The sequence below is a fragment of the Penicillium malachiteum genome, assembly GCF_028827825.1.
Source record: "Penicillium malachiteum strain IBT 17515 chromosome Unknown utg000003l:1.0-4950554.0:1.0-4952489.0, whole genome shotgun sequence".
Taxonomy (NCBI): Eukaryota; Fungi; Ascomycota; class Eurotiomycetes; order Eurotiales; family Aspergillaceae; genus Penicillium; species Penicillium malachiteum.
In genome coordinates this window covers 1503916-1526980 of record NW_026643096.1, presented here as the reverse complement: position 1 = coordinate 1526980, position 23065 = coordinate 1503916, and the positions used below count along the sequence as shown (strand labels likewise).

Sequence of the window (23065 nt, the reverse complement as noted above, 5' to 3'; positions counted from 1 at the left end):
GACTTCAAGCTTACAGTATCAGTTTTGTTTGTAACGCTTGACAGAATGTGCTAGCGAGTCTAGAACAATCGTGGAGTCTTTGAGACAGGTCACCTGACCTGGTAGTCTCCGCCTCCGTGAAACATGGAATTTGGTATGTGTATTTAATATCTGCATTATCTCCAACACCACACAAAGTTGAACAACTTGACTCTCTTATTTTGTCACCAAATAAATCAGGTATCTTACCTATCATCCATTTTCTCAGACCATGCTTCCATCGCTGCTACGCTCTTTCTCTCGGCTTGGACGGGCGTGGAGACCCCTTGACTTCTCCAATACAAACTTCACACGGATAAACGACAGTCAGAAGATCGAAGAAGAGACCATCCCAGATTACATTGCTTCACGGTATTATCCTACTCGAATAGGACAAGTCTTTCAGGACCGATATCAGGTCGTAGGGAAGCTAGGATTTGGAGCTAGTTCGACTGCGTGGCTTGCGCGGGACATGAAGTGAGACTCACCTAGCGCTAGTATCCAAGGATATGGTCAATACTGAACAGATCACACTCTATTACAGTTGTCATCGTTACGTTACCCTTAAAATATTCATTAACTCCACATCCTTGGGACAGCAGTTGGATGACGAGCTCAAGATGTACCAACGCATAGAGAGAGCCTCGAAATTCCACCCAGGTCGCAATGCTGTCAGATCGCTACTTGACTCATTTTACGTTGATGGTCCCAAAGACAAACATAGGTGTCTCGTGCATCCTCCATTGTGGGAGAGTGTGTTGACATTTTTGCACCGCAATCCGATACGGCAACTACCGAAACCAGTTCTGGCATTTGTGCTACAGCGCCTGTTCTTGGCGCTAGATTATCTGCACACAGAATGCAAAATCGTACACGCAGGTCCGTGCTCTCCTATCGTCATCTACTTCTTGTATTAACTGTCACGATAATTCTGTTAGATATCAAAGCCGACAACATCATGTTCGGAATCGCTGATGATTCAGTCTTCACTGACTTTGAAGAAAGGGAGCTTGAAGCTCCCTCCCCAAGGAAGGAACTAGATGGAAGAATAATATATGTGTCCCGGGAACTCAGGATGCCTAGGGAATGGGGAGCCCCCGTCTTATGCGACTTTGGCTCTGCTATGCCTGGTGGCATAGAGCATTTCGAAGACATCCAGCCTAATATCTATCGAGCCCCGGAGGTGATTCTGGAAGCCCCATGGACTTATAGTGTCGATATATGGAATGTGGGATGTATGGTAAGAAAATAGGTTTGATGATACCGGACAATATTTCTAAGACCTCAATCACAGATTTGGGACCTGTTTGAAACCGAATCGTTGTTCACTGGATACGACCCAGAATTTCAGACTTACCGAAGTCGGGCTCATCTCAGCGAGATGATAAGCCTCCTCGGTCCCCCTCCACTCAGTCTGCTTGCCCAAGGGAAGTCAAGCCACAAGTTCTTCTCTAATGAAGGTAGGAAAATTGCTTCTTTTGTCTGGTCAAATCCGAAACCCGCTCACTTTACCTGGTTTTCTAGGTGACTTTTGTGTTGAAACCCCATTCCAACCTCGGATCCCACTGGAGGAGAGAGAAACTACACTTGAGGGAGAGGACAAATCAAAGTTTTTGCACCTAATAAGGAAGATATTGCAGTGGGAGCCAGGCATGCGAAGTTGCGCTAAGGAACTAGCACAGGACGAGTGGATTTGTCAGAACTTATGAGTTTTACTGATTTTACAGTCACTACAGTAAAACCTTCGTATTACGAACCTGGTTGTAACGAATTCCTGGCTATAACGAACGCACGGCCCGTAAAAATTAAATTTATCATATATATAACGAATATCCCCCCTACTACGAGTTCGTCTGTTTTTTCCCCAATATTCGTCTTATACAGGTGATTACTCATCATTTATCCCTTTCCAGGTCGAAATTTTAGCGATGTCTACCAAACCGCGCTCCGCTATTTCTGTTGAACAGAAGAAAGCGATACGAGCATACAAGCGAGACAATCCTACCAAAAGCAACATTTTCATCAGCAATTGGTTTAAAAGCACCTTCCAGCGACCTATCGCGCTTTCCTCCGTTTCCGAGATCCTTTCAAAGAGGTACGCCTTCCTCGATGAGCAGCACCAGCGACAACTAGCCCAGCAACGTAACCGACGTGAACATTGGCCAGAGCTCGAGGACGTTCTATTTCAGTGGATACAGCGCGCAGAGCAACATATCACTATTACCAGTGCTACGCTCCGTGAGAAAGCAGAGTTCTTTTGGAAGAAATTGCCAAATTATAAAGACCTAGAGATGCCTACTTTTAGTAATGGCTGGCTACAAGGCTTCCAGCAACGCCGCGGTATCAAAAGCTTTAAGCAATTTGGTGAGCTTGCTAGCGTAGCAAATGCTGAAGATGAGATGGACTCTATTCGACAAGCTCTAGCGGGGTTTCAGCCACAGGATATATTCAATTGTGATGAAACTGGGCTATTTTGGAAACTGACACCTGATCGAAGCCTTTCTACACGCTCTTTACCCGGTCGGCGTAAACAGAAAGCGCGTATAACCATCCATTTTTGCACCAATGCCGATGGATCTGAGAAATTACCTTTATGGATAATTGGGCGAGCTGCAAAGCCACGAGCTTTCCAAGCTCTTGATGTCTATTGGCGGTCTAATCAGACTGCTTGGATGACTGCCTATATTATGAAAGAGTGGCTTTATTGGTTTGATCAACGTATGACTGGGCGAAAAGTTGTCCTTTCAATGGATAATTTCTCTGCCCATGAAGCTGCAGTAAATCTGATAAAACACTCTCAGATTCCTCTACAGAATACCTTGATAATATGGCTTCCACCAAACACGACCAGTAAATACCAACCTTTAGATCAAGGTATTATTAATGCTTGGAAGGTCTATTGGCGCAAAGAATGGGTCCGCTATATGCTTTGGGAATATGAAGCTGGAAGGGATCCTTCAGCAACAGTGGATATCTTAAAAGCTATACGCTGGGCTCTTAAGGCATGGGAATTCGATATTAATGCCTCGGTAATCACCAATTGTTTTCGCAAAGGTCTATATGGTTCAAAGGACCAAGCGGATACTCCGCTAGTACACCAAGATATATCGAGGGATATCGAACGCCTTCCAATCCGTGATATGATGGATATTAGCCAATTCTTAAACCCAGTGGATGAAGAGGTTATTGATTCACATGACACGATTGAAGAGCTTATTCTATCCCAGTTCCAAGGGCCTCAAACAGAGGATATTGAGGAGGAAGACACTGGGCAGGAGATTGAAATGCAGCCGCCGATCACGCTACCCGTGGCACTCTCCGCGATCCGAGACCTTATCTCTTTCCACGAGCAGCAGGAAACACCTGATGTAGCGTATATTAGGTGCCTACGGCGAGATGAGATCGAGATGCAGAGGAAAGAAGTCGAAAACAGAAAACAGAGCGATATTCGGGGGTATTTTCGTGTATAATAGTGGATGACTCCATATAACGAATTCCTGGATATAACGAATTGAACCTGTGTAAAAAATGATTCGTAATACGAAGGTTTTACTGTATACGCAAAATTAATCTTCACAAAGACCACGAGTTGATCAAATGAAATGACCTAAAACATTAGTCTATTCTTATGTGATTAAATATCGAAGGGCTTTTACGATAAAGTCTCGGCAAAAAATTCACGCCATCAACCCCGTTCAGAGAAGGAGCTAATTCTTTCATACGACAGGGTCAACTTTTTCTTCTTGCAGGACTTTATATATGTACATAAACCAGAAAAAAGGAAGTGGAGGACAATGAATAGGCTAATTCTAGAGAATAATAGTGGTACAGTCACTAGCAAAATCTGCTTCCTTAATGATCGGTTTCCTTTTCTCAGGGTCCACTGCCAAGCCCTTAGCGTAGATTCTCCCTTACTGGCCCGCGCAAAGTTAAGGGCCGCCGTAAAAAAAAAACTAAAATCTTTATCCAATTAGTACGATATACGATTACTATCAACTTTCACCACCCAATATTCAGCAAAAGGTGTAATCTTACTGTACATAAGAAGATATAGTACAATAAAATATGTATTATTCAACAGCCTTTAACTTATCAACGGGTGGTCAATAAAGCATCTACACCAAGGCCCTTACAGCGGGGCCCGAGGAAAGAAAAGCGATCACTAAAGAGGAAGCAGATTTCGCTGATGACTGTACATAGAAAACTCCTTGTCTAATTTCACATAGTTTGGATTGATTGAGATACCTATAAGCGATCTGCTCCTCTGTCGGCCATGGATTGAATGATCATTTGAACGATTTGGTGGTGGTTGAGCTTGTGGGCGATCTCTACCGCACTTTCGTCCTCCTTGTTCCTTCTACTAAGCTCAATGCCCTTGAATTTGAGGAGCTTGTTCACTAGGGGAACATTGCCATAAAGAGCTGCAGCAATGAGATACGTGTCCCCCTTTCGGTTATTCTGGCAATTAATGTCAAGTCGGCAGTCGTTCAAGAAGAGTTGAACTACGGACACTGAATGTATTTGAATCGCCAGCCAGAGGGGATCATTTTCTCCTTCGTCAACTGCGTTGATCCGAATACCGTCTGCCTTGAGAAGCATTGCCACGAGCTCATAGATGCCTTGATATGCGGCGGCTCTAAGAGGACTCATTCCCATATCTCCTTGGATGTTTGGATCCACTCTGGGAAAATTTGTCGCTGCAAGAATGCAGGAGACCATTTGAATATTCCTGCGGTAACAGGCAATATAAAGAGGTGTGGTTTGCCATTGCGGGATTACACTACCACCCCTGAAGTTCACATCCACTCTGCTATCATTCAGAAATCGCTCGCTGATCTTGTCACGCCCGAGGTGTACTGATAGCCAGAAGGCCGATCTACCCTTGCGGTCCTGGCAATTCACGTTAAGCTTTTCGCTGGATAAAAGCAAGTTGACTGCTTCTAGCTGGTCATGGCAAGTAGCAATATGTAAGGCGGTGTGCCCTTCTCAATCTTTTGTGTAGAAATCTATGTTTCCTTGCGCCAGTACTATTTTCATGGTTTTAAGCTCCCCGTAGTGGGCTGCCCGCATCAAAGGTGTTTCACGATCCTCATTAAGAGTTTTAACATCAGCGCCCAGCTTCAGGAGAAACCTGATGGCATTGACACTGTCGGAAATGTCGGCATGGTACAAAAATAACTGGTCAAGGCTCAGGCCACCCTGAAGTATCTCGGATATCGAGGTTTTCGGTCGAGAACCTAGCAGCATCCGCGCTATGAGTTCATCGATGAATTCGCCCTGCATCAAAGCAACGTGAATAGGCGTCATCCCCTCATTATCCGTCACATCAGGCTCTGCGCCACATCTAATGAGGAAATCCACTTTCTTGTGGTCACGCGTTCTGACACAGTGCCACAGCATGGTTCGGCCCTGGGCGTCCGGCGTATCGACCTGCACATTCATGCATTCCAAGACATCCAAAAAGCTCTTGATATTCTCGTGAGAGAGAGCTTCTGCAAAACGAGCGCGTAACTTCTCGGTGCTAGACTGAATGAAAAGTGAGCAATCTCTCGACCCTTTTTTATATCAAACGTAACTTACCATCGATGAATTCTTCGCGACTATTTGAGACACAGAATTGATAAGAGTTGAAGTGAGAAAAGCGTGTGAGGATAAACGGTGGAAAATGAGTTGCTCTGAAAGGAGGCCGTAGTTATATTTATACAACATCCTGTTGTCCGAGGACTCGCTCGAAATTATCGAATGTAATGCCAAGAGTAGTAAAACAGCACCTAGACTAGTCTTACCTAAGCCATAGATGTGAAATGGCTTTCCTTCTATTTGACTGACGCAAGCGTAGCAAGAGTGGTACAGTCGATAGCGAAAACAGCTTCTACCCTTATGATCGCTTTTCTTTTCTTAGGCCCTACTGCCAAGGCCTTAGCGCAGATCTTTTATTAATGGCCCGGCAGTAATCTAAGGACTATTGAATAATATATAATATATGGAACTGTATTTTCCCCGGTAAGATTGGATCTACTGCTGAAAGCTAGGTGGTAAAATGTTTAAAGCCCTGGTATTAGATATAATGTACTTTATGGTAGCCTTTAACTTATTACGGGCCAGTAATAAAGGCTCCACACTAAGACCTTAGGACCTAAATAAAGAAAAGCGATCATAAGGGTAGAAGCTGTTTTCGCTATCAACTATACCCAGAACACAGGAAAAGCCTCCTATCTAGTCTGCGATATGATGTTACAAAGCTAAGACTTAATTAAGAGTAGAAGTCAATCTTACCAGGTTTATCAGAGACTATAAAAGATTATAGATAGAGAATGATATATACAGAATAAGATTCCTCAGACTCTCAGAGTAGATGGTATCATGGCTACCAAGATTGTCACTCAGAAAAAGGCTAGTCTAAATGAAGAGAACTTTATTAGTTTGCTCCTCGGAGCTTCTCATAGTGATAGAATTTGGAAAATAATCTCTCCGTAAGTAAATTTAATATATATAAAAATCATTAGAACTCCTAGGAGCTAATTTAATCTATATAAGCTTTTGTACTTGTCTTAGGGCTTATATAGCTACTATATATAATTATAAGAGATTGTAACGGGTTGAACCCGACGAGGGCTTGTCAATCCTCGACGAAGCCCAAAGCCACGATCATGTACGGTCACGTTCGACGACAGTTGACCACGGACGTCTCCGCTTACAGCCCCACACGTGATCCGCGGAAAGACATATATGCCCCATCATGTACTATAGCTTCCTCTTCCTTAAGCATGAATGTAAACTGCATGTCGGCCTATATCGTTCTGCTTCAGTCTTTATAGAGCCCATCACAAACACCATATCATCACACAGACAGATAATATTTATATAAGCTTTAAGGGTTGTCCGGTAGAGGTAATTAACCGCTATTCAGGTTTTATATCACCACCCTAAGTAAGGGTATTAGGATTAATTAAAGCTTCTTCTAAACCTCTGCTAAATACCAAAATTCTATTACTATACCTAGAAATGATCGATCCAGTTAGAATAAATGAAACAGTAGGCTGCCATTCACTTTGGAATCGCTAATACTTTCTTTTTGACAAGTACGCTTACTCACAAATTAGTTATACTGGTGACTTATTTAAGCGGATTAACTAACTACGTTAATATACCAACGCTCTTCAGAAATTATGGCAGATCCCTTCGAAATACGAAGAGAGCTCTTCGCACAATTCCATCTTTACTATTTATTATTAATATATTATCAGCAACACCGATTTTCCTCTAATTAATTGTTTTGCCACAAGTCACATAACTCACAAAAATGTAATCGTTTTGTAAGGATTGAATTAAGGTAATAGTCTATGGCCTAACTCCGTTTTACGATCCAACCAAGAATTGAATAAAACCCTATGAAGTTATATAAGTAGTGTAGTGGGGTACCCTGTCCCCTACTACACGTACCGTACGGGTATGATATTTCGGTATTGTTCATTCCTTACGTTATGTTATGTTGTGTTATTGTACGTACAAGATTGGCGTTCGATACTAGAAGACAATACACACTCCTACACATCTCTGATCTGACCCCTACGGGTAGTCCGGACACATTGTCTTTGTTGGTTGGTGTTGTTCTTTCAGTCTAGCTGAATCGACCCGTGTATCTCGAATACACTGCCTCACGGTTCCCCTCTTTAATAGGTAGTATATCGCAGACTTGGACTCTCTACAATTTCAATACTTCCAATACATTTAGATAAACCATTAATCTACCTATTGATACAATTTAATGCATTTCTTCACTCAATTAATTAGTAGATGTCTTAATTCTCTATACACTACTCCGTACAAGCTCACCACTAATGAACCTTGGAAGTGCTAAGCCCCCGGGGCCCTGGAGTGGCGCCTTAGTCATCCATATGTTTTCGTGGACCAGGCTGAACCGATCGGAGTGGGACAAATCGACTATATGGGTGGTGATCGTCTATTCCAGACGTGACCTTCTTATTTCTTGATTTCAACAGTTTTATGGTCATGGCAGATGTGGATGCTCTGTGATCATCACGACTAACACCCGTGACTCTACCTGTGCGGAGATCTTTCCCCTCCCTTACACTGCCTACGTTTCCCCGTATAGCCCGAACCCTTGCGCCGCTATCGACCTCTCTATTCTCGGCCCTCAATGCAGCCTCTCGATACTCAGGATATTTGTCACAGATGATAAATTGCCCCTGTGGCTAGATGGAGCTTCATGGCTTCCGGACATACTTCAGCATTCTCAGCGTCAACCCAGCACCGCGTCTTGGGTGATGGACGCTCCTCATTCAGTCAAGATGGTACCTCAGTGGATGGAAGCTATGCCGATGGAGCTTCCCGATCGGTTCGCAACGGACGTTCAGGCTCTGGGGGCAGCATGTCTACAGCTCCCCGTGGAGCATCACTGGCCCCATCGTTTGGGGGCCCAGGTAGCTTCAGCGCGGAGCTCAAAAGCATGCATTCCCGCAGCATTACACCTCGACCCGATGGCACATATACAAGACGAGCGAGTCGATCGATCGGCGAAGACGATTTTCCGACAACCGAGGAGCGCCAGGCTGTCATAAGGGATAAGATCGCAAAGGAGATAAAGATTAAGACTGGAACCGAGAACATGCTGGAGGCGCTATACGCAAAACCCCCCTAAGCAGACCAAAGAGCAGCGCCTTAGAGTGGAATCGGAACTGAGCTCATCGAATCGGAAACTAGCAGAGCTGCAAAATGAATTGGAAGAGGAGCTTCTACGTGCGCAGGCGCCGTCCTCTACCCCTCCGCGCAGTCGACTTTCCAGTCTATTCCGAGGAAGCCCTATGCGCTCACCAACACGGAATAACATTAACACCGGACCCATGGATGAGGAGGAGGAAGGAGAGGGTGACATGGAGTCGCCAACTTATGTACTCACAGAAGCCCTTCAAGAGCTCGAGGTTGAGGGAATGTCGCCCGACTTCTATGTTGAGCACGCGAACAGCCTGGTCGAGCTATTCAAACGATACCCAACCTTGAAGTATGATCTTGCGTGGTCTGTATTTGGGCTCCGTGTCCAGGTTATGCTTCTTAGCGATAGCAAAGAAGTGGTGGCTGCCGGTTATCGGTTGACTCGTTACGCCATTGCAGATCGCAAATCTCTTCAGACTATTCGAGCGCTACACACGGATGAACTTGTGATATTGTCACTTGTCAAAGAGACCAAAGCAAGCATTGAAAGGGAACAGGCACTGAAGTTTGTACGCGCTTTCCTCGACGTCAAAGACGGAGTGAAGGAAATTTCTCGTGCCATTGTCAGAACGATCGTCTCCATCGCAGAGCATCATGAAGATCGCTTGCGAAATATTTCAATTATGACTTTGGCAGAGATATTAGTCAAGGATCCTGAACTTGTTGCCTCTGCCGGTGGTTTTGCTGCTTTGCATGATGCCTTGTCGGAAGGCACATTTGGCGCTTCAGAGAGTTTGATCTCAAGTTTTTTGCATGTCCTTGATACCCCGTACAGCCGAAAATACCTACAAGGCTGCGAACTAGAGGCTGTGCTTACACCTTTTACCGACTCATTAGCAGACTCCTTGCGCAATGGACGCTTAAAGTCCGCCGCTCGGGCCATCTCTGCTATGCTGAAGACCTGGCCTGGGTTGGTGATCCTTGCAAGACATGGGGCAAAGCCTTTGCGTTCTCTGCTAGAATCACTCCAGTACCCCGATCCTCAAGCTCGCGATCTCATTATGGAGCTGCTGTTTGATGCATTGCGAATCAAGCCACCATCTTGGTCGTCCTCTTTCCTAGCGGGCAGGAGGCTGACAACCTACGGTCGTGTCTCAAACCTGAGATCTGAAACCGAAACTAAGTATCAACGTGGCTTTACCGATAGTGCTTCAAATAAGTTTGATTTGACTGCCCACTTCTCTACTCTCATTCTGGCGGCTCTAATCGCTGCGGGCTTACCAAAGGCTCTTTCGGATCTCATCGAAGACGAACCAGACTTGTCTCTCAGACGCAAAGCTACTCTCCTTTTGACAGAGGTCTTGAAATTGGCACATCACTCACTGCCAGCAACTGTCAGCGCAAAGTTGCAAGTACTACCACATTTACTCCCGGCTGCAGTCAAATTCGAGACAGAGAATCACGATGTTTCAACATCAACTATTTTCCAAATTGAAAGCATTAACCGCACATTGGCACGCTCTGTAGCTGTCCCCAATGGCGTAGGCCGTTACAATGTTGATACGGACATATCGGCTTCTCTACTTCCAGGCGAGCAAAGCAAAGATAAGCTGAGTCCCTCCATGGATGAAACGCAGTTTCGCAATGCAATTCTGGAGACACATGTTTTGAATACTGTCAATTATATCAAGTGGAAGTGGGATCTCATCCACCGTCTCGTTGAAGGCCCGCTCACGAATCCCAAGCGAATGGACGAGGCTATCAAGGGCTCAAAATTCATGAAGCGCTTGATTGGATTCTACCGACCCTTTAAGTACCGATACTCCATGGTTCCGAACACAAAACCAAATCAACGATATGTACGAACTGGCTGTGCTCTCATGCGGACTCTCGTTCAGACTCCAGAGGGCACCAAGTATCTTGCCGAAAATAAGTTCCTGCGACAGGTTGCCGAATGCCTGGCACAACTGGATCGTATGAGTGGGCTGACATCTGCCTCTCCGTTGTTCTCACGAGAACAAATGGGCAACACCATGAGTGGTGGATATTTCGCGATGCTAGGCACATTGAGTGCTGACGCAAACGGACTTCTCATGATGGAACGATGGCACATGCTCAACATGTTCTATCACATCATTGAACTGCAAGATCGGAATGATCTAATTCAAACCCTTTTGGGCAATATGGATTATAGCCGAGAAAGTCATCTTCGAGTGATGCTGTCAAAAGCTCTCACAATTGGCTCCAAGGAGATCCGTATCTTTGCAACCAAGCTGCTCCGAAAATATGCTGTTGGAGATGCTATGATATCCTCGCACGTTGCCATCGCCAATGCGGAGTGGGTAGTGAAACTTCTTGTGACTCAGCTTTACGATCCCGATGTCACCGTTTGCCAGGTTGCTGTGAAGATCCTTGAAGAGGCGTGCAACCAGCGTGACTATCTCGAATTTGTGGTTAAATGTCGCCCTTCACTTGATCATCTGGGCGAAATTGGTGCACCACTCCTCTTGCGATTCCTTTCTACCTCCGTTGGCTATCATTATCTTGACGGCCTGGACTACATCACACAAGAGATGGATGACTGGTTTCTTGGTCGAAACGATTCTTACGTAGGCCTTGTGGAAGCAGCTCTATCCCGAGCCTATGTTGATCAACCACGACGGAATAGCTTTGCGCCAGAGGATTTGGTTGACATGCAGGATCTCGGAGTAGTTCCACCTCATTTCTACCGCGAGCTTGCACGCACCGCTGAGGGATGTAAGTTGCTCGAGCAATCCGGGCATTTCAATGAATTTGCTTGGACAATCCGTGACTTCCGCTTGGACGAGGAAGAGCACGAAGCGCTTCTCAAAGTCAAAGGATGTCTTTGGGCCGTGGGCAATGTCGGATCAATGGAACTTGGTGCAATTTTCCTCGATATTGAGATCGTGAAACGCATTGTCATGATTGCGGAGAGTGCCGGAGTATTGACCATGCGAGGAACTGCTTTCTTCGTCCTCGGATTAATATCTCGTAGTCGGCATGGACTCAAGGTTCTTCGCGAACTCGGATGGGACTCTGCTATCGATCAAGAAGGTGACTCCTTAGGTCTTTGTTTGCCGACTGATTTCCGGAAGTTGTTCTTGGTATGTGCACAGTATCTTTAATTGGTGTAGAGTATAGCTAACAAGTTTAGATCTCCTTCCCTGGCTACAACCAAAAATCAAGGCGGACGCCACAAGACACGCTCAAGGAGGCCACAACTGATCCCGATCCCACGAACCAGAAAATTCTGAAACACATCGTCGACATGGGAAACACTGTTCTATCCAAACGATCCGCAACGGACCTACACAAGTACGCTTTTCACCCACTGTTTCTCTCTTTCTCCCCTAGGCCCTAGGCTAGGTGCTAACTTTGAATGATTTCTAGCTTGAAATCCAAGCAACCTGAACGATTTCACCAGGTCCACCTTTTCCGAAAGGCTCTCTGCATTCTCGAGAGTCACCACTTCCGCTTACCAGCGCGAAGGTTTGCACTGGATCTTTTTGATAAGAGTGTTATGAGGCGCATCGTTCTCGAGGAAGATTCAGAATCTGATTCGGATTCGTCCGTCTAGTGTCGATGATATCCAAACTTCAATAAACCTTCTGTCTTTTTACGATTGATCCCCCTGTGGTGTTGGCGCTTTCTTCTTAGTCTTTGGGTCTTTACCAGGCCGCATGGTTCCTTCTATGCAATGATTTATCGACAATTTTATAAATACCGGACTCGTTGGAGCCATCGAAGGTTGAGATGGGTCACGATCTTGGTTTGTCTGCATTTGTATTTTGGTGTGGCGGTTTGCGTACGAATGAGACACGAATATCAACTCCTTGCTTTGAGTAACCGAGGGTGTTTTCTTTTCATTCCACTCTGTGGCATTTCAAAATTTGCCATATCAAAGTACTAGTAGTACGAGATACGATTGCCTCCCAGGATACTGCGTACTCCGTATACAAATATGCACTGCATCTCGTACCCCGTATGTCCGCAGTTGACGATTATCTAAAATTGACCCGCTTTGATTGCCGATCTCCATTCTCCTTCTACATTTACGTGGAGCCTCCCCCCGTTACTTTCCATGGTTTCTTTTTTCTGTCTCTAATAAGAATATCTACTTGAAAACTCCAATTTCACTGCACTGAACAAGTCTTTCATGAAGATCAGCAGTCATGGAGCCTGCAGCTGTATCACCCTCGCGCCCGCATTCAGCCGATGACTCGGCCCCGACCGTGGAGAGCTCAGACATATCTAGTTCAGAAGAGCATAGCAACCCAGAGGTAGAGATTGCCCCTCATATGATTGTGCGCTTGATTCAGTGTCAGCACTGCTCAAAACCTCTGCGCAACCCTTGCCGATTACCATGCGGTAATACTGTGTGTCGGGAATGTTTGCCACATGCTAGACCGCGTACTGGGATTACGTACCCAGTGGCTCCCGGTAGACATGAGGGCTTTACATGTTACTGGGAAGGGAAACGAGGATGCGTTGGCGAACATTGTGTTGTCGATTGCGGCACTGACATCGTCCTTTGCTTTGTAGCTGGACTTTTTCATGAGGAATTCATGCGGGTGCTATCGGATACCGACAATCCGGACCCACGCCATGAGGATGAGCGAGTTATTCGCTGGAGACCTGCAGCCACCCCTGTCTCAAAACTACAGAATCTCCAAATTGGTCACCGAGGATGGCTCAATGGAATTTATCAATTTGCTCTCGAGGGTCGCGTTCCCTGCGACGCCACAGATGTCTATTACGAAGAACCCAGTGGTAGTACGTCGGATGAAGACACGCAGACGCCCCAGGCTCTGGCACAAGATGATCGCATCCGATTTCAGAAGTTGAGAGATAGACTCCGAGCAGAAGTAGACTGCCAGGTGTGCTATTCTCTTATACTAGACCCTATGACTTTGCCTTGCGGTCATACTTTTTGTCGAACATGTATTGCCCGAGTGGTGGACCACTCAGATTTATGTCCGATATGCCGTCGCAAATTAGGCATGCCTACTTCCATTCAATCGGAGCCAACAAACTGGGTACTCTCGAAAATCATTGATCAATTCTTTGCCGACCAAGTCATCGCCCGACGAGAGGCCCTTGCGCAAGATGAATTAAGCATGGATCACGATAGGAGGCTACCCCTTTTTGTCTGCACATTGTCCTTCCCAACAATGCCTACATTTTTGCATATTTTTGAGCCCCGATATAGGCTGATGATTCGACGAGTGGTCGAAAGCGGGGATGGTAAGTTTGGAATGGTCATGTATAATCGCCGGGGTCGGCCACAAGGTGATGAGATAGGCAGTGCGCCATTCATGCAATTCGGTACACTGTTAATGGTTGAACGCTACGAACTGCTTCCTGATGGACGTAGTCTTGTCATTGCGACAGGTGTATCGCGATTCAAAGTGCTCGAAGCAGACATGCTGGATGGATATCACATTGCTAGGACGGAACGAGTGGATGATATCTCGCTTGCAGAAGAGGAGAGACTGGAGGCGATGGAGACTTCAACGCATCAAAATCCATATGCTTTGCCAGAGGATGATATCGTTGAGCCGCCGTTGGACTCGATGTCTACTCAAGATCTGATGCTCTTGACTCGAGAATTTATTCGCAAACAGCGCCAGTCGGGTGCACCATGGCTTCACCCACGCGTGATGTTGGCTTATGGGCCTGTGCCCGTAGATGCAGCTCGATTTCCCTGGTGGTTTGCCAGTATTTTACCAATAGCCGAAGAAGAAAAGTACCCCATCTTGTCCGCAACGAGCGTCCGAGAACGCTTAAAGATTAGCGCACGATGGACAAAAGAACTAGAGGCTCGAGACTGGTATGTACTCAGAGGATCAACGTCACCATTCAGCTTTCTCACGTCTTCATTTCCCCGCAGGTCATCTCGCTCGTCTCTCAATGCTGTCTTGTGACTAGCCGCCCCTCTCCTCGTCCTTTGCCTCATCCCAATAGCACTAAGTCCCCTCTCGACAATATTTTCTTCTCTAACGCCGAATGTGCTCACGTCGTTTACACCTTTCTCTTTTTCGATTTCAATATCGATTGGTGGCTCGCCCTTCCCGAATGCTATGCGACAACTGAATAATCGAGACCAGGAACAGCAGACTAACACGGATGATTCGCCTGCCACGTATATCCCACGAACGCTTGTTATTGGAGCATTTCTGGCAATATTTCTTGGTCAAGTTGGCATCAACGTTTTGCAGGTCCTGCGAACTGGGCGACGTCAAAGGAGACAAGCAATGGAATTACAATTCCCGCAGCCTATTCCTCCACAACCACGAACCCAAAATTGGGGAACGGAGAGAAATAATGGAGCTCAGGCTGTGCCAGATGATGGAGAGGGTACCCAAGTCACTGATTCCAGACCTGCTGCTGGATGAGCACCCCTATTTTGAACACTTTCAAGAGTGGATTTTAAGCCCTGGTGGCTTAAAGTCAACGTGAGCTTTGTAACATATTTTTGACGAGATTTACAGACTAGAATGGATATCATTTATGACGCGTATGAAATAATTCTCTTTTGAAGGAGTAGCAAATTAAAAAACACAGAATGATAAAGATAAGGACACATTCTTCTCAGTCTACTAGGTGACCGGTCATGGCCAATGAGTTTTGGTGCACTAATATGAGGGAAGGATCAATTAGCCAAGCTCTTCAAGAATCAAGATATCAAGGACGTAAAGTATTTGAATCCAGATGGATGGAAGGTAGTTTTACCTATATTCTCTGGGTCAAAGGGAAGAGATGCATCAGTAGTGGTAGAAGTGCCGGCAGCGCTACTCATAGAGTGCGAGGCAGGTAATCCCGCATATAGCTGATTTGTTTCCTCTAGTCCTTTGCCCGATGTCTCTGGAAGGTAGAAAATGGCAAAGATGAGTCCTAATAGTGAGACTCCAGTAAAAAACCAGAAGGTTCCCGCTGGTGTTAACCCAGAATTAAGTAGCAAATATGGGGTAGCCTAGACGTATTATAGATGGTGGTCAGTATCTAAATGCAGACAATGGCTTAACTCCGAGTCGGGATCTCACCTTAGATGTACCGATACGATTTCCGAAATGAATGCAAGTAGCCAGACTTGCACCACAAAGACGGACGCGTAGAGGAAAAGTCTCTGCTGTGACGAGATATTGAATGGAGTTCCACCCCATTGCCCAGCCAACACCAATAAAATACATGAAAACGATTGACCCAACTGCGGCTTGCATCGTTGAGCTTGAGTGTTTATTTGAGCTCGATAGGTTGGAGTAAACTGTTAGGAAGATAGAGTCATAGATGAGAGCCAGAACTTGAAGGGTAATCCCTATATAGAGGGTTTTCTTTCTGCCCAGTCGGTCAATGAGCAATACTGCGCATATCAATGCAGATATTAGTTTGACCAGTCCAAATATCGCCGTGGCGAAGAGCTTTTCGTCTTGTCCACTGATACCAAAAAGACCGAATAACTCCGGAGCATATGCTAGCTTCTGTTAGCAAGTGCCCATCGATGAAAGAGAAAAAAGAAGAAAAAGAACATACTTGTTACCGAGTTTGGTCCGGACCATTGACTCAACACTTGTAAACACAGGATAAAAATAATGCGACGCAGATTGGACCGCTGAGTGAAGAGCTCTTTGAGAGATGAGATCAGGTACCAGCCAGTAGTCTCTTCTTCCTGCTTCAGTTGCTTTCTTATATTTCGCATCTCTGTCTGAATAGCTGGATCCATAGGATGCAGACCCCAGAGCCTTGCAAAGACCTCACAGGCTTTCTCAGGGGTGCCCTTTTTGCAAAGGAATCGAGGACTTTCCTCACAAAAAAGTGACAGAATGAATAAAAAAACCGCCCACATGGCTTGAACACTTTGTGGCACAATCCATTGAGTTGAGCTGGAATTTGAGATATGGATAGATGCGCCCCAAATAGCAAAATACTAACCCTTCGATGTCAGAAAATTGTCTTCGTACGACGAAAGAAAATGTTTTTAAATCACTCTGAACTCACCCCAATAAAAATCCCGAGATATTCAGACATCCCATACATACATACCATCATACCGCGAATTCTTGGTGGTGATATCTCTGCCAAGTAAACGGGTGCGATGACTCCTGCTTGACCAATGCCCAATCCCATGAAAAATCGACCGATATAAACATCATCAAGAGTATGAGATGTTAGGAAGACAATCAAACCGACTATCCAAATTAAGCATAACTCTCTCATTGTCCAAAGAATTCCAATCCATTCACATAGAAGGAAACCGAGGATTGCCCCCGGAAGACTCCCCATATGAACCATGGACGTAACATTGGATAGACGATTGGCTTTTTCGGTAGCACTTAGACCAGCAGCGTCTAAATGGAATTTTCGAATAAAGGATTCCTCTGATACTGTGCTTGCAATAAGTCCTTCGTCTAGACCTTTTGGAAGTAAATATTATTGAAAATTCATAACCCTCGGCTTGCAGTTGACACTTACCTCTTGCCGCTCCTGATAATCCAAAGCAGAGGGCCCCATATAGCAACTTTAGTGTAAATTCTTGAGACAAGAGGTTTCTCATCAGGAAATTAGACATTTTTAAAAATTTCTCGGCATAAAAGCTGATAATTATGAAGGTAAGAAGAACGCCGAGAGGGATGAAGAGAAGATCGCTTTCTGATGTCTGTGATACCATCCTGGTCACATGAATGTCAGAATGATAATGCTTCTTAGTAGTAAATTGAAATTGACCATTCAGTTCAAATTGTACATAGGTGTATCTCCTACGCGGCCTATTTCCATGGACACCGAGTTCACTGTGGAGACAAGGTGGGCCAGTATGAGTACCTTGTGACGGGGATTAATAAAATAAAATCAAAAATCGAGACGATGGAAGATCCAAATCGCAATAAGTGACTTGGCTTTGGAAGTGAAACCATTAAGTGAAAATCCAAGATATTGGAAATATCTTTGCCTATAAACCACGGTCATTGCATTCAGGTTCAGGACCTTACTCTGCTTTCTTCAAAATCCTCTCTGTTCTGGGATGAGCATCCTTCTTGAAAAGGAATTAACTTTTATTTTGATGATCTTTGAAACAAACAAGTTTTTATAGGCTAATATATTACAGAAATGGACAATAATCCATCAATGAATGGATCCCTGAGCAGAATAAGCGGGGACCAAAGGAACCGGTTATTTGTCGCAACCTTCAGCCCTACGGCAGGGCTGAACTCCACATTTATTCTAGTGTAAATTCGAAGGGGTCAAGGTTAGGCAGCAGCTTTCTTGCATTATGATTCCAAGGTTCAAGCTGTACTCCATATTATTCTTGCTGATAAATTTGTCGATTATTGATCTTTACGCTTTAGCTGAGCCAGCGGGAACATCTATAAACAAGAATCCACGAACAAGCAGAATAGTACCCTGCAATTGTTTTATTTGGATTGAACAAATGATCTTTTACTTCGATTAGATCAATCAGTGTTTTGCTACGCACTTGCAGTAAAGAAGTAATCAAATCAAACCCATATCTTTCGCCGCTCAATAGACATCAGTTCCAATAAACGGCATAGAATATTTCTAACTGCAGGCTGCTCGATTTGTTCCGAATTCAATAAATATCCTATCAACATTCTGTTGGATCTCTGAACACCCTCGTAGTTCTGAAGAGATCGCAGATCAATGTAAAGTGGTGTAAGTAGATCGAGGAACCGGCCAGCGACGAAATCGTTTCTGGAGCAAAATCGTAGCACTTGAAGACAAGAATCAAGGAGGCTCATTATTTGAGGAATATCGTTTCCCTTCCTAGTAAAATGTGATTGACACACACTGAGTAGCATCATACTCACTGCGTCAAAAGTTGCATGGCTAAATTAATCTCAATTAGTCAGGGTAGAATCTCTTAAGAACTTAAAAGCTATGTAGTACACTCACATAACTATCCAGCAACGGGCAAAAATATTCTCTTGATCGTATAGAAGGCAGATTATTCGTGCAAGCTGGATTGAGAATGAGGTATAAGTTGAGAATATCGACTCCTGCATCTGGTAAATTATACGACTTGGATCTGTGGTATCACCATCTTGGCTTGTGTCAGTCCGAAGATAAGAGTCGATGAAACGAAAGTATAGTAAGAGTTGTGTGTCGATGAAAAGAGTATGCATAATATAAATCGCGGTCACTTGCTGAGGACTAAGAGAAGCATCTACCTCCCCAAGTGTAGATAGATGTAAATTTGGTGGAAGCTCATGATACCATATGTTGAGATTCTCAGAGCCTCTGTTAATGTCGGTCCGTAGATCGGATCCTAAAATTAAGTGTGTTATCTTCTTATACTCCTCCACCACCATGGCGATCATTTTGGCCATCTGAGATTGAATCTTATTAGCAACAGTGAAGGCTGCACCTTGTTCCTCGGATATTTCAGCTTCGATATTTTGTATCTGAAGTTTTGTTAGCGCTTTCATCAGAGTGAAAGGCAGGACTGACATACCAGACTTATCTCATTTTGTAACAGACTGGATTGATATCCAAGAGAATATGTGACCCATCTTTCAAACATTAGATTATGGGATTTCTCGAAAATGCATTCAGAATCCCGAGGGGCAGCATACCCTTCGAGGGAAATGAGTGTCCTAACGAGTCTGCGATGCTGACTCTGAGCACCTCTTTCTCCAGTGTCCTCCCTCAACTCTCTTGTGACTTGGCTTCTGGCAAGATTCAGAGCGGAGACTAGAATTTGTGAGATTTGAGCAGAAATTCTCAAAAGGAGGTAGGTCAATGTTTACCGATGAGTGTCCTCGCTGTCGTGCTCTTGTCCATTATACAGTTCATGCATAGACAAATGAAGACTCGGACTCTTTGTACTGACTCCAGTGGGACAATACCATTCAAAACAATAGAAGCGCGATAGAAAAATACTGCTCGGGCTTCTTGAGGGACTCTCTCTGCATCATAGTGACTTCTAATTGCGGCTAGAGCACAAAATTCACTCATATCTCCAACCGATACGTTTTCATCTTGATAGACACGATAAAGTAGCTCAAGTGCTTCATCATGGGTTTTGATGAAAAATAAAGTGGCTGCACATCGAAAGAAGCCATCCACAGCATAGTGAGCAATTTGCTCGTCAGGAAGACCGTGGACCGTAGATGTCTGGTAAGCCTCAAGTGAGGGCTGGGAATTGAGTAGGGTCGGGTATGCTGCTGTGCCGGTATAACATATATTAAGCATATCATCTTGGTTCAAGTTGGTATATTGCGCAACTCGAAATGTGGAGCCGCGACTGTGGTCCAAGGTGGAAGATGACGCCCCTTGAGATGAATCGCTTTCAGTGATCTTGCCGTTGCTTGCACTTAATTGCTCGACAAGTCCTTCAAGGTATCTATTTCTCTGTTCAAGAGCTCTGATCCTTGCATTTTGATCTGTTTTCCTTCGCTTGTCGTTTACTACGTACCGGCACTCGACTTGAAGCTCTCGGCACTTTCCGCAGGGTCTTTGTCCATCGCACTGCCAATGAGGTGATGTTAGTTGGCTCGGTATCCAGCATATATCTGAGGGCTGCTGTAGAAAAAAGAAAATCTTACTCGGTTCCGGGTCGATCGGCATTTTTCACATGCTCTTGTTATGTGTCGTTTTCTTTCAGCATAGTGGGAATGATGTAGTAGCCCTGGAGGCCTTGGAGCAAGGGGTTGACTACTACTCATATCCACTATACCCGCTATATGTACTAAAGGATAAAGCTCAAACCAAAGCATCAGACCCTGAGCACTTCCAAGGTTGAGGCTTGGAGGCTTTATGCAGCCTCGGAAATTGCATGTGGTGTCACCTTTTACTGCGACGATTAGACTTTCAATTAGGACCTCGATTCTCCATCAACAACTTATAGTGAGCGAGTGACATCATGTGTCTACATAGCACTTGTCCAACCTGGGACCTTGGAAAGGCCATCTCCGGATTTTGGGCGTGGATAAATAGCGAGGTGGGCTATCTGACCTAAATGCCCGCATTTTCTCGAGTCCATCGGCGGATACCTGGAAATAAACATTTTGGATGCGGTGCTCTTCCAGTCTGCACATGTAACATCATCTTTATCCTGGGACCCTACATATTAGCGGCTTCAAATTTCCAAAGGAGGAAGGGCCCTGACACCTCCTATTACTACATGAAGTTATATTTAAAATCCAGCTTCAGTTTTTATTTGTCGTAATCTTTGAATGATATCATATCAGTAGAATGACTATTTGAACTATGTTGCTACCTCATAATGTAATGTAACGTACTTGAGGGACTATTAGTAATCAGGGTCAATTCAAGTTCAAATGTTGGAATGATAGAAGATGCATTGAAAATTTCATATTGAAAAAAGATACTAGAAATGAACTAAAGAGCTGATCATTTATTAAGCATAAGGAACATAGCTATCGTAAACATCGTGATTCTTAAAAGCGCTGGGAGCCAATAGTCTTCGATCCGTCAAGGTCGGAATCCACACGAGGGTCAAGCTTGTTGGCGACATCACTATCGTGAGGGCCAACAGTGTGCTGAGGAGTGTGGTGGTGAGAGCTGTAGCTACTACCAGCAGCGGCTCTGCCTCCGATATCCTCATTCTGCGACTTCTCAAAGGTCTGAGTCGTAGTCGGGGCCTTGTTACCAGAAAGGTGCAGCACACCGCCTCCACCAAGGCTTCCCTTGTGAACATCCTTATCAAACTCAGAGTTACCAGTGAAGGTTGCCTTGCTGCGGTCGCTGTCGACACGAGGATCGGCTTCGTTGGCAACGTTGCTCTTATGGGGTCCGGCTGTCGACGATGCGGGCCCGGTGGAGGAAGAGTAACGGGCATTAGGAGAGTCACTATCGACACGAGGATCCATCTTGTTCTCTAGGTTGCTGTCATGGGGACCGGCGGTAGAGGTGGCAGGACCAGTGGAAGGTGTGTGAGTAGATGGGTGGTGGGAGGCAGCATATCCAGCACCAGCACCAATACCAGCATATCCAGCGCCATGACCAGAAGAAGTGTTGTGTCTAGCGTGGTGGTCTTCCAGACTGCTATCAACCCGAGGGTCCGCCTGATTTGCAATGTTGCTGTCGTGGGGACCATAGTTGGATGATCTGGCGGAATCGTAGGTGGATCCGACACCACCAGTGGCAGTTGGAGCAACATGGGAGGTGTTTCGCATAGCATGAGAGTCAAGATCGCTGTCGACACGAGGATCGGCCTTGTTTGCAATATTGGTATCATGAGGACCGTAGTTATCGGTAGTTGAGCCGGTCAAGTTAGACCGGTCGCTATCAAAGCGGGGATCGGCTTGGTTGGCAACGTTGCTGCCATGAGGGCCATAGTTGGAAGACTCAGGAGAGTCATAGGTGTTACCAGTGGCCTTCTCTGCCTTTTCCTCTGCCTTCTGCTCCTTATGATGGGCAATGGTGTCCTTGACTTTGTTGATGATGCCTGACATGATTGAAGTTGGTTGAAAGAGGAGATTTGAATAAGTAGTTGTTAGATTCAAGTTGTAACTTTGAAGTGGATTGAGTAATAATGAGGAAGCAAGTGATATTGATTGATCTGGATGAGTATTGAATGACTGCCAGTGTTAGAGTGTTAGACTGGTCATTGAGCGAACTATATACTAGATTTTCAGGCCCTGTGACGCCATTGCAAACAGTTGGAGAGACAACTTGAAAAGAGTAGATGACGTGCCCCGCAAATACGATCGCCATAAAGATCAAGGTAGTGTCAGTGGTCAATTTCATTGAGTTTCAACGTGTTGACCTGGTGGAGTTAGATCCCTGAACAAATAAAGATAGTATCAAGGAACAAGAGCTGACATGATCATAGGTAACGTCATCCACCGCCACCATCCATGGATTTTCTTTTTTGCCTCAAACAAATACTCAGCCCTATGGAAATGAAACAATTGTATAGTCTTCCATATCAAGCTAGAAGGATCATACGTAAAGATCAACAAGATCAACGGCATATTCATCACCAAGCCTCGTTGCTTTCCCCGGCGATGTTGAGTTGATGACGACCTTTCAAGGTTGGAAGCCGACTACTAGTGCAGAGTGATCCTCTACAGAAGCTGTACATGTAACTTCAGCCATAATTCCGAATCAAAGGACATCATGCATTCTGAGCTCATATTGAAATCTCTTGGTTCACAGCATCATTGAAGCGATTCAACTGTTGATTCAAGTTGCGTAGTCAACTTCAAGGTGATGTCATCGGATATATATTGAACCGAGGTCACGTGTGCATCGGACTTAGTAATCAAGGAACTTTCCATGGATCTCGGCCCAAGTGGACCCGTGGATTGGACATGGATGGTTCCAATTTCCAAGGTTCCTTCAGGAGTTCTCGAAGCTCTTCAACCCCCGGTCA

General features: G+C 45.0%; 9 protein-coding genes across 9 annotated transcripts; 5 read left to right on the top strand and 4 right to left on the bottom strand.

The window, feature by feature from the left end:
* Positions 1 to 250: 250 nt before the first annotated feature.
* On the top strand, positions 251 to 1727 carry N7483_006902 (putative protein kinase; the record flags this gene model as incomplete). Its single annotated transcript, XM_057090339.1, has 5 exons — positions 251 to 495; positions 563 to 897; positions 957 to 1258; positions 1313 to 1478; positions 1543 to 1727. 5 exons carry the CDS (start codon positions 251 to 253, stop codon positions 1725 to 1727), a joined length of 1233 nt encoding a protein of 410 aa, XP_056945080.1.
* Positions 1728 to 1946: 219 nt separating this feature from the next.
* On the top strand, positions 1947 to 3488 carry N7483_006901 (mariner-Tc1 transposon family protein; the record flags this gene model as incomplete). The annotated part of the gene is made up of 1 exon (XM_057090338.1): positions 1947 to 3488. One exon carries the CDS (start codon positions 1947 to 1949, stop codon positions 3486 to 3488), a length of 1542 nt encoding a protein of 513 aa, XP_056945079.1.
* Positions 3489 to 4263: 775 nt separating this feature from the next.
* On the bottom strand, positions 4264 to 5601 carry N7483_006900 (ankyrin repeat domain-containing protein; the record flags this gene model as incomplete). Its single annotated transcript, XM_057090337.1, has 3 exons — positions 4264 to 4962; positions 5047 to 5544; positions 5599 to 5601. 3 exons carry the CDS (start codon positions 5599 to 5601, stop codon positions 4264 to 4266), a joined length of 1200 nt encoding a protein of 399 aa, XP_056945078.1.
* Positions 5602 to 8248: 2647 nt separating this feature from the next.
* N7483_006899 (putative cytosolic regulator Pianissimo) lies at positions 8249 to 12289 on the top strand (the record flags this gene model as incomplete). The annotated part of the gene is made up of 4 exons (XM_057090336.1): positions 8249 to 8593; positions 8685 to 11816; positions 11867 to 12027; positions 12103 to 12289. 4 exons carry the CDS (start codon positions 8249 to 8251, stop codon positions 12287 to 12289), a joined length of 3825 nt encoding a protein of 1274 aa, XP_056945077.1.
* Positions 12290 to 12884: 595 nt separating this feature from the next.
* N7483_006898 (uncharacterized protein) lies at positions 12885 to 14636 on the top strand (the record flags this gene model as incomplete). Its single annotated transcript, XM_057090335.1, has 2 exons — positions 12885 to 14542; positions 14603 to 14636. 2 exons carry the CDS (start codon positions 12885 to 12887, stop codon positions 14634 to 14636), a joined length of 1692 nt encoding a protein of 563 aa, XP_056945076.1.
* A 156-nt stretch (positions 14637 to 14792) lies between these two features.
* On the top strand, positions 14793 to 15107 carry N7483_006897 (uncharacterized protein; the record flags this gene model as incomplete). Its single annotated transcript, XM_057090334.1, has 1 exon — positions 14793 to 15107. One exon carries the CDS (start codon positions 14793 to 14795, stop codon positions 15105 to 15107), a length of 315 nt encoding a protein of 104 aa, XP_056945075.1.
* Positions 15108 to 15388: 281 nt separating this feature from the next.
* On the bottom strand, positions 15389 to 17278 carry N7483_006896 (quinate permease; the record flags this gene model as incomplete). Its single annotated transcript, XM_057090333.1, has 5 exons — positions 15389 to 15685; positions 15756 to 16190; positions 16250 to 16636; positions 16753 to 17123; positions 17182 to 17278. The coding sequence occupies 5 exons, from the start codon at positions 17276 to 17278 to the stop codon at positions 15389 to 15391; spliced, it is 1587 nt and encodes a 528-aa protein (XP_056945074.1).
* A 2183-nt stretch (positions 17279 to 19461) lies between these two features.
* N7483_006895 (uncharacterized protein) lies at positions 19462 to 20292 on the bottom strand (the record flags this gene model as incomplete). The annotated part of the gene is made up of 3 exons (XM_057090332.1): positions 19462 to 20076; positions 20141 to 20247; positions 20271 to 20292. The coding sequence occupies 3 exons, from the start codon at positions 20290 to 20292 to the stop codon at positions 19462 to 19464; spliced, it is 744 nt and encodes a 247-aa protein (XP_056945073.1).
* Positions 20293 to 21125: 833 nt separating this feature from the next.
* N7483_006894 (uncharacterized protein) lies at positions 21126 to 22142 on the bottom strand (the record flags this gene model as incomplete). Its single annotated transcript, XM_057090331.1, has 1 exon — positions 21126 to 22142. One exon carries the CDS (start codon positions 22140 to 22142, stop codon positions 21126 to 21128), a length of 1017 nt encoding a protein of 338 aa, XP_056945072.1.
* Between the last annotated feature and the right edge of the window lie 923 nt (positions 22143 to 23065).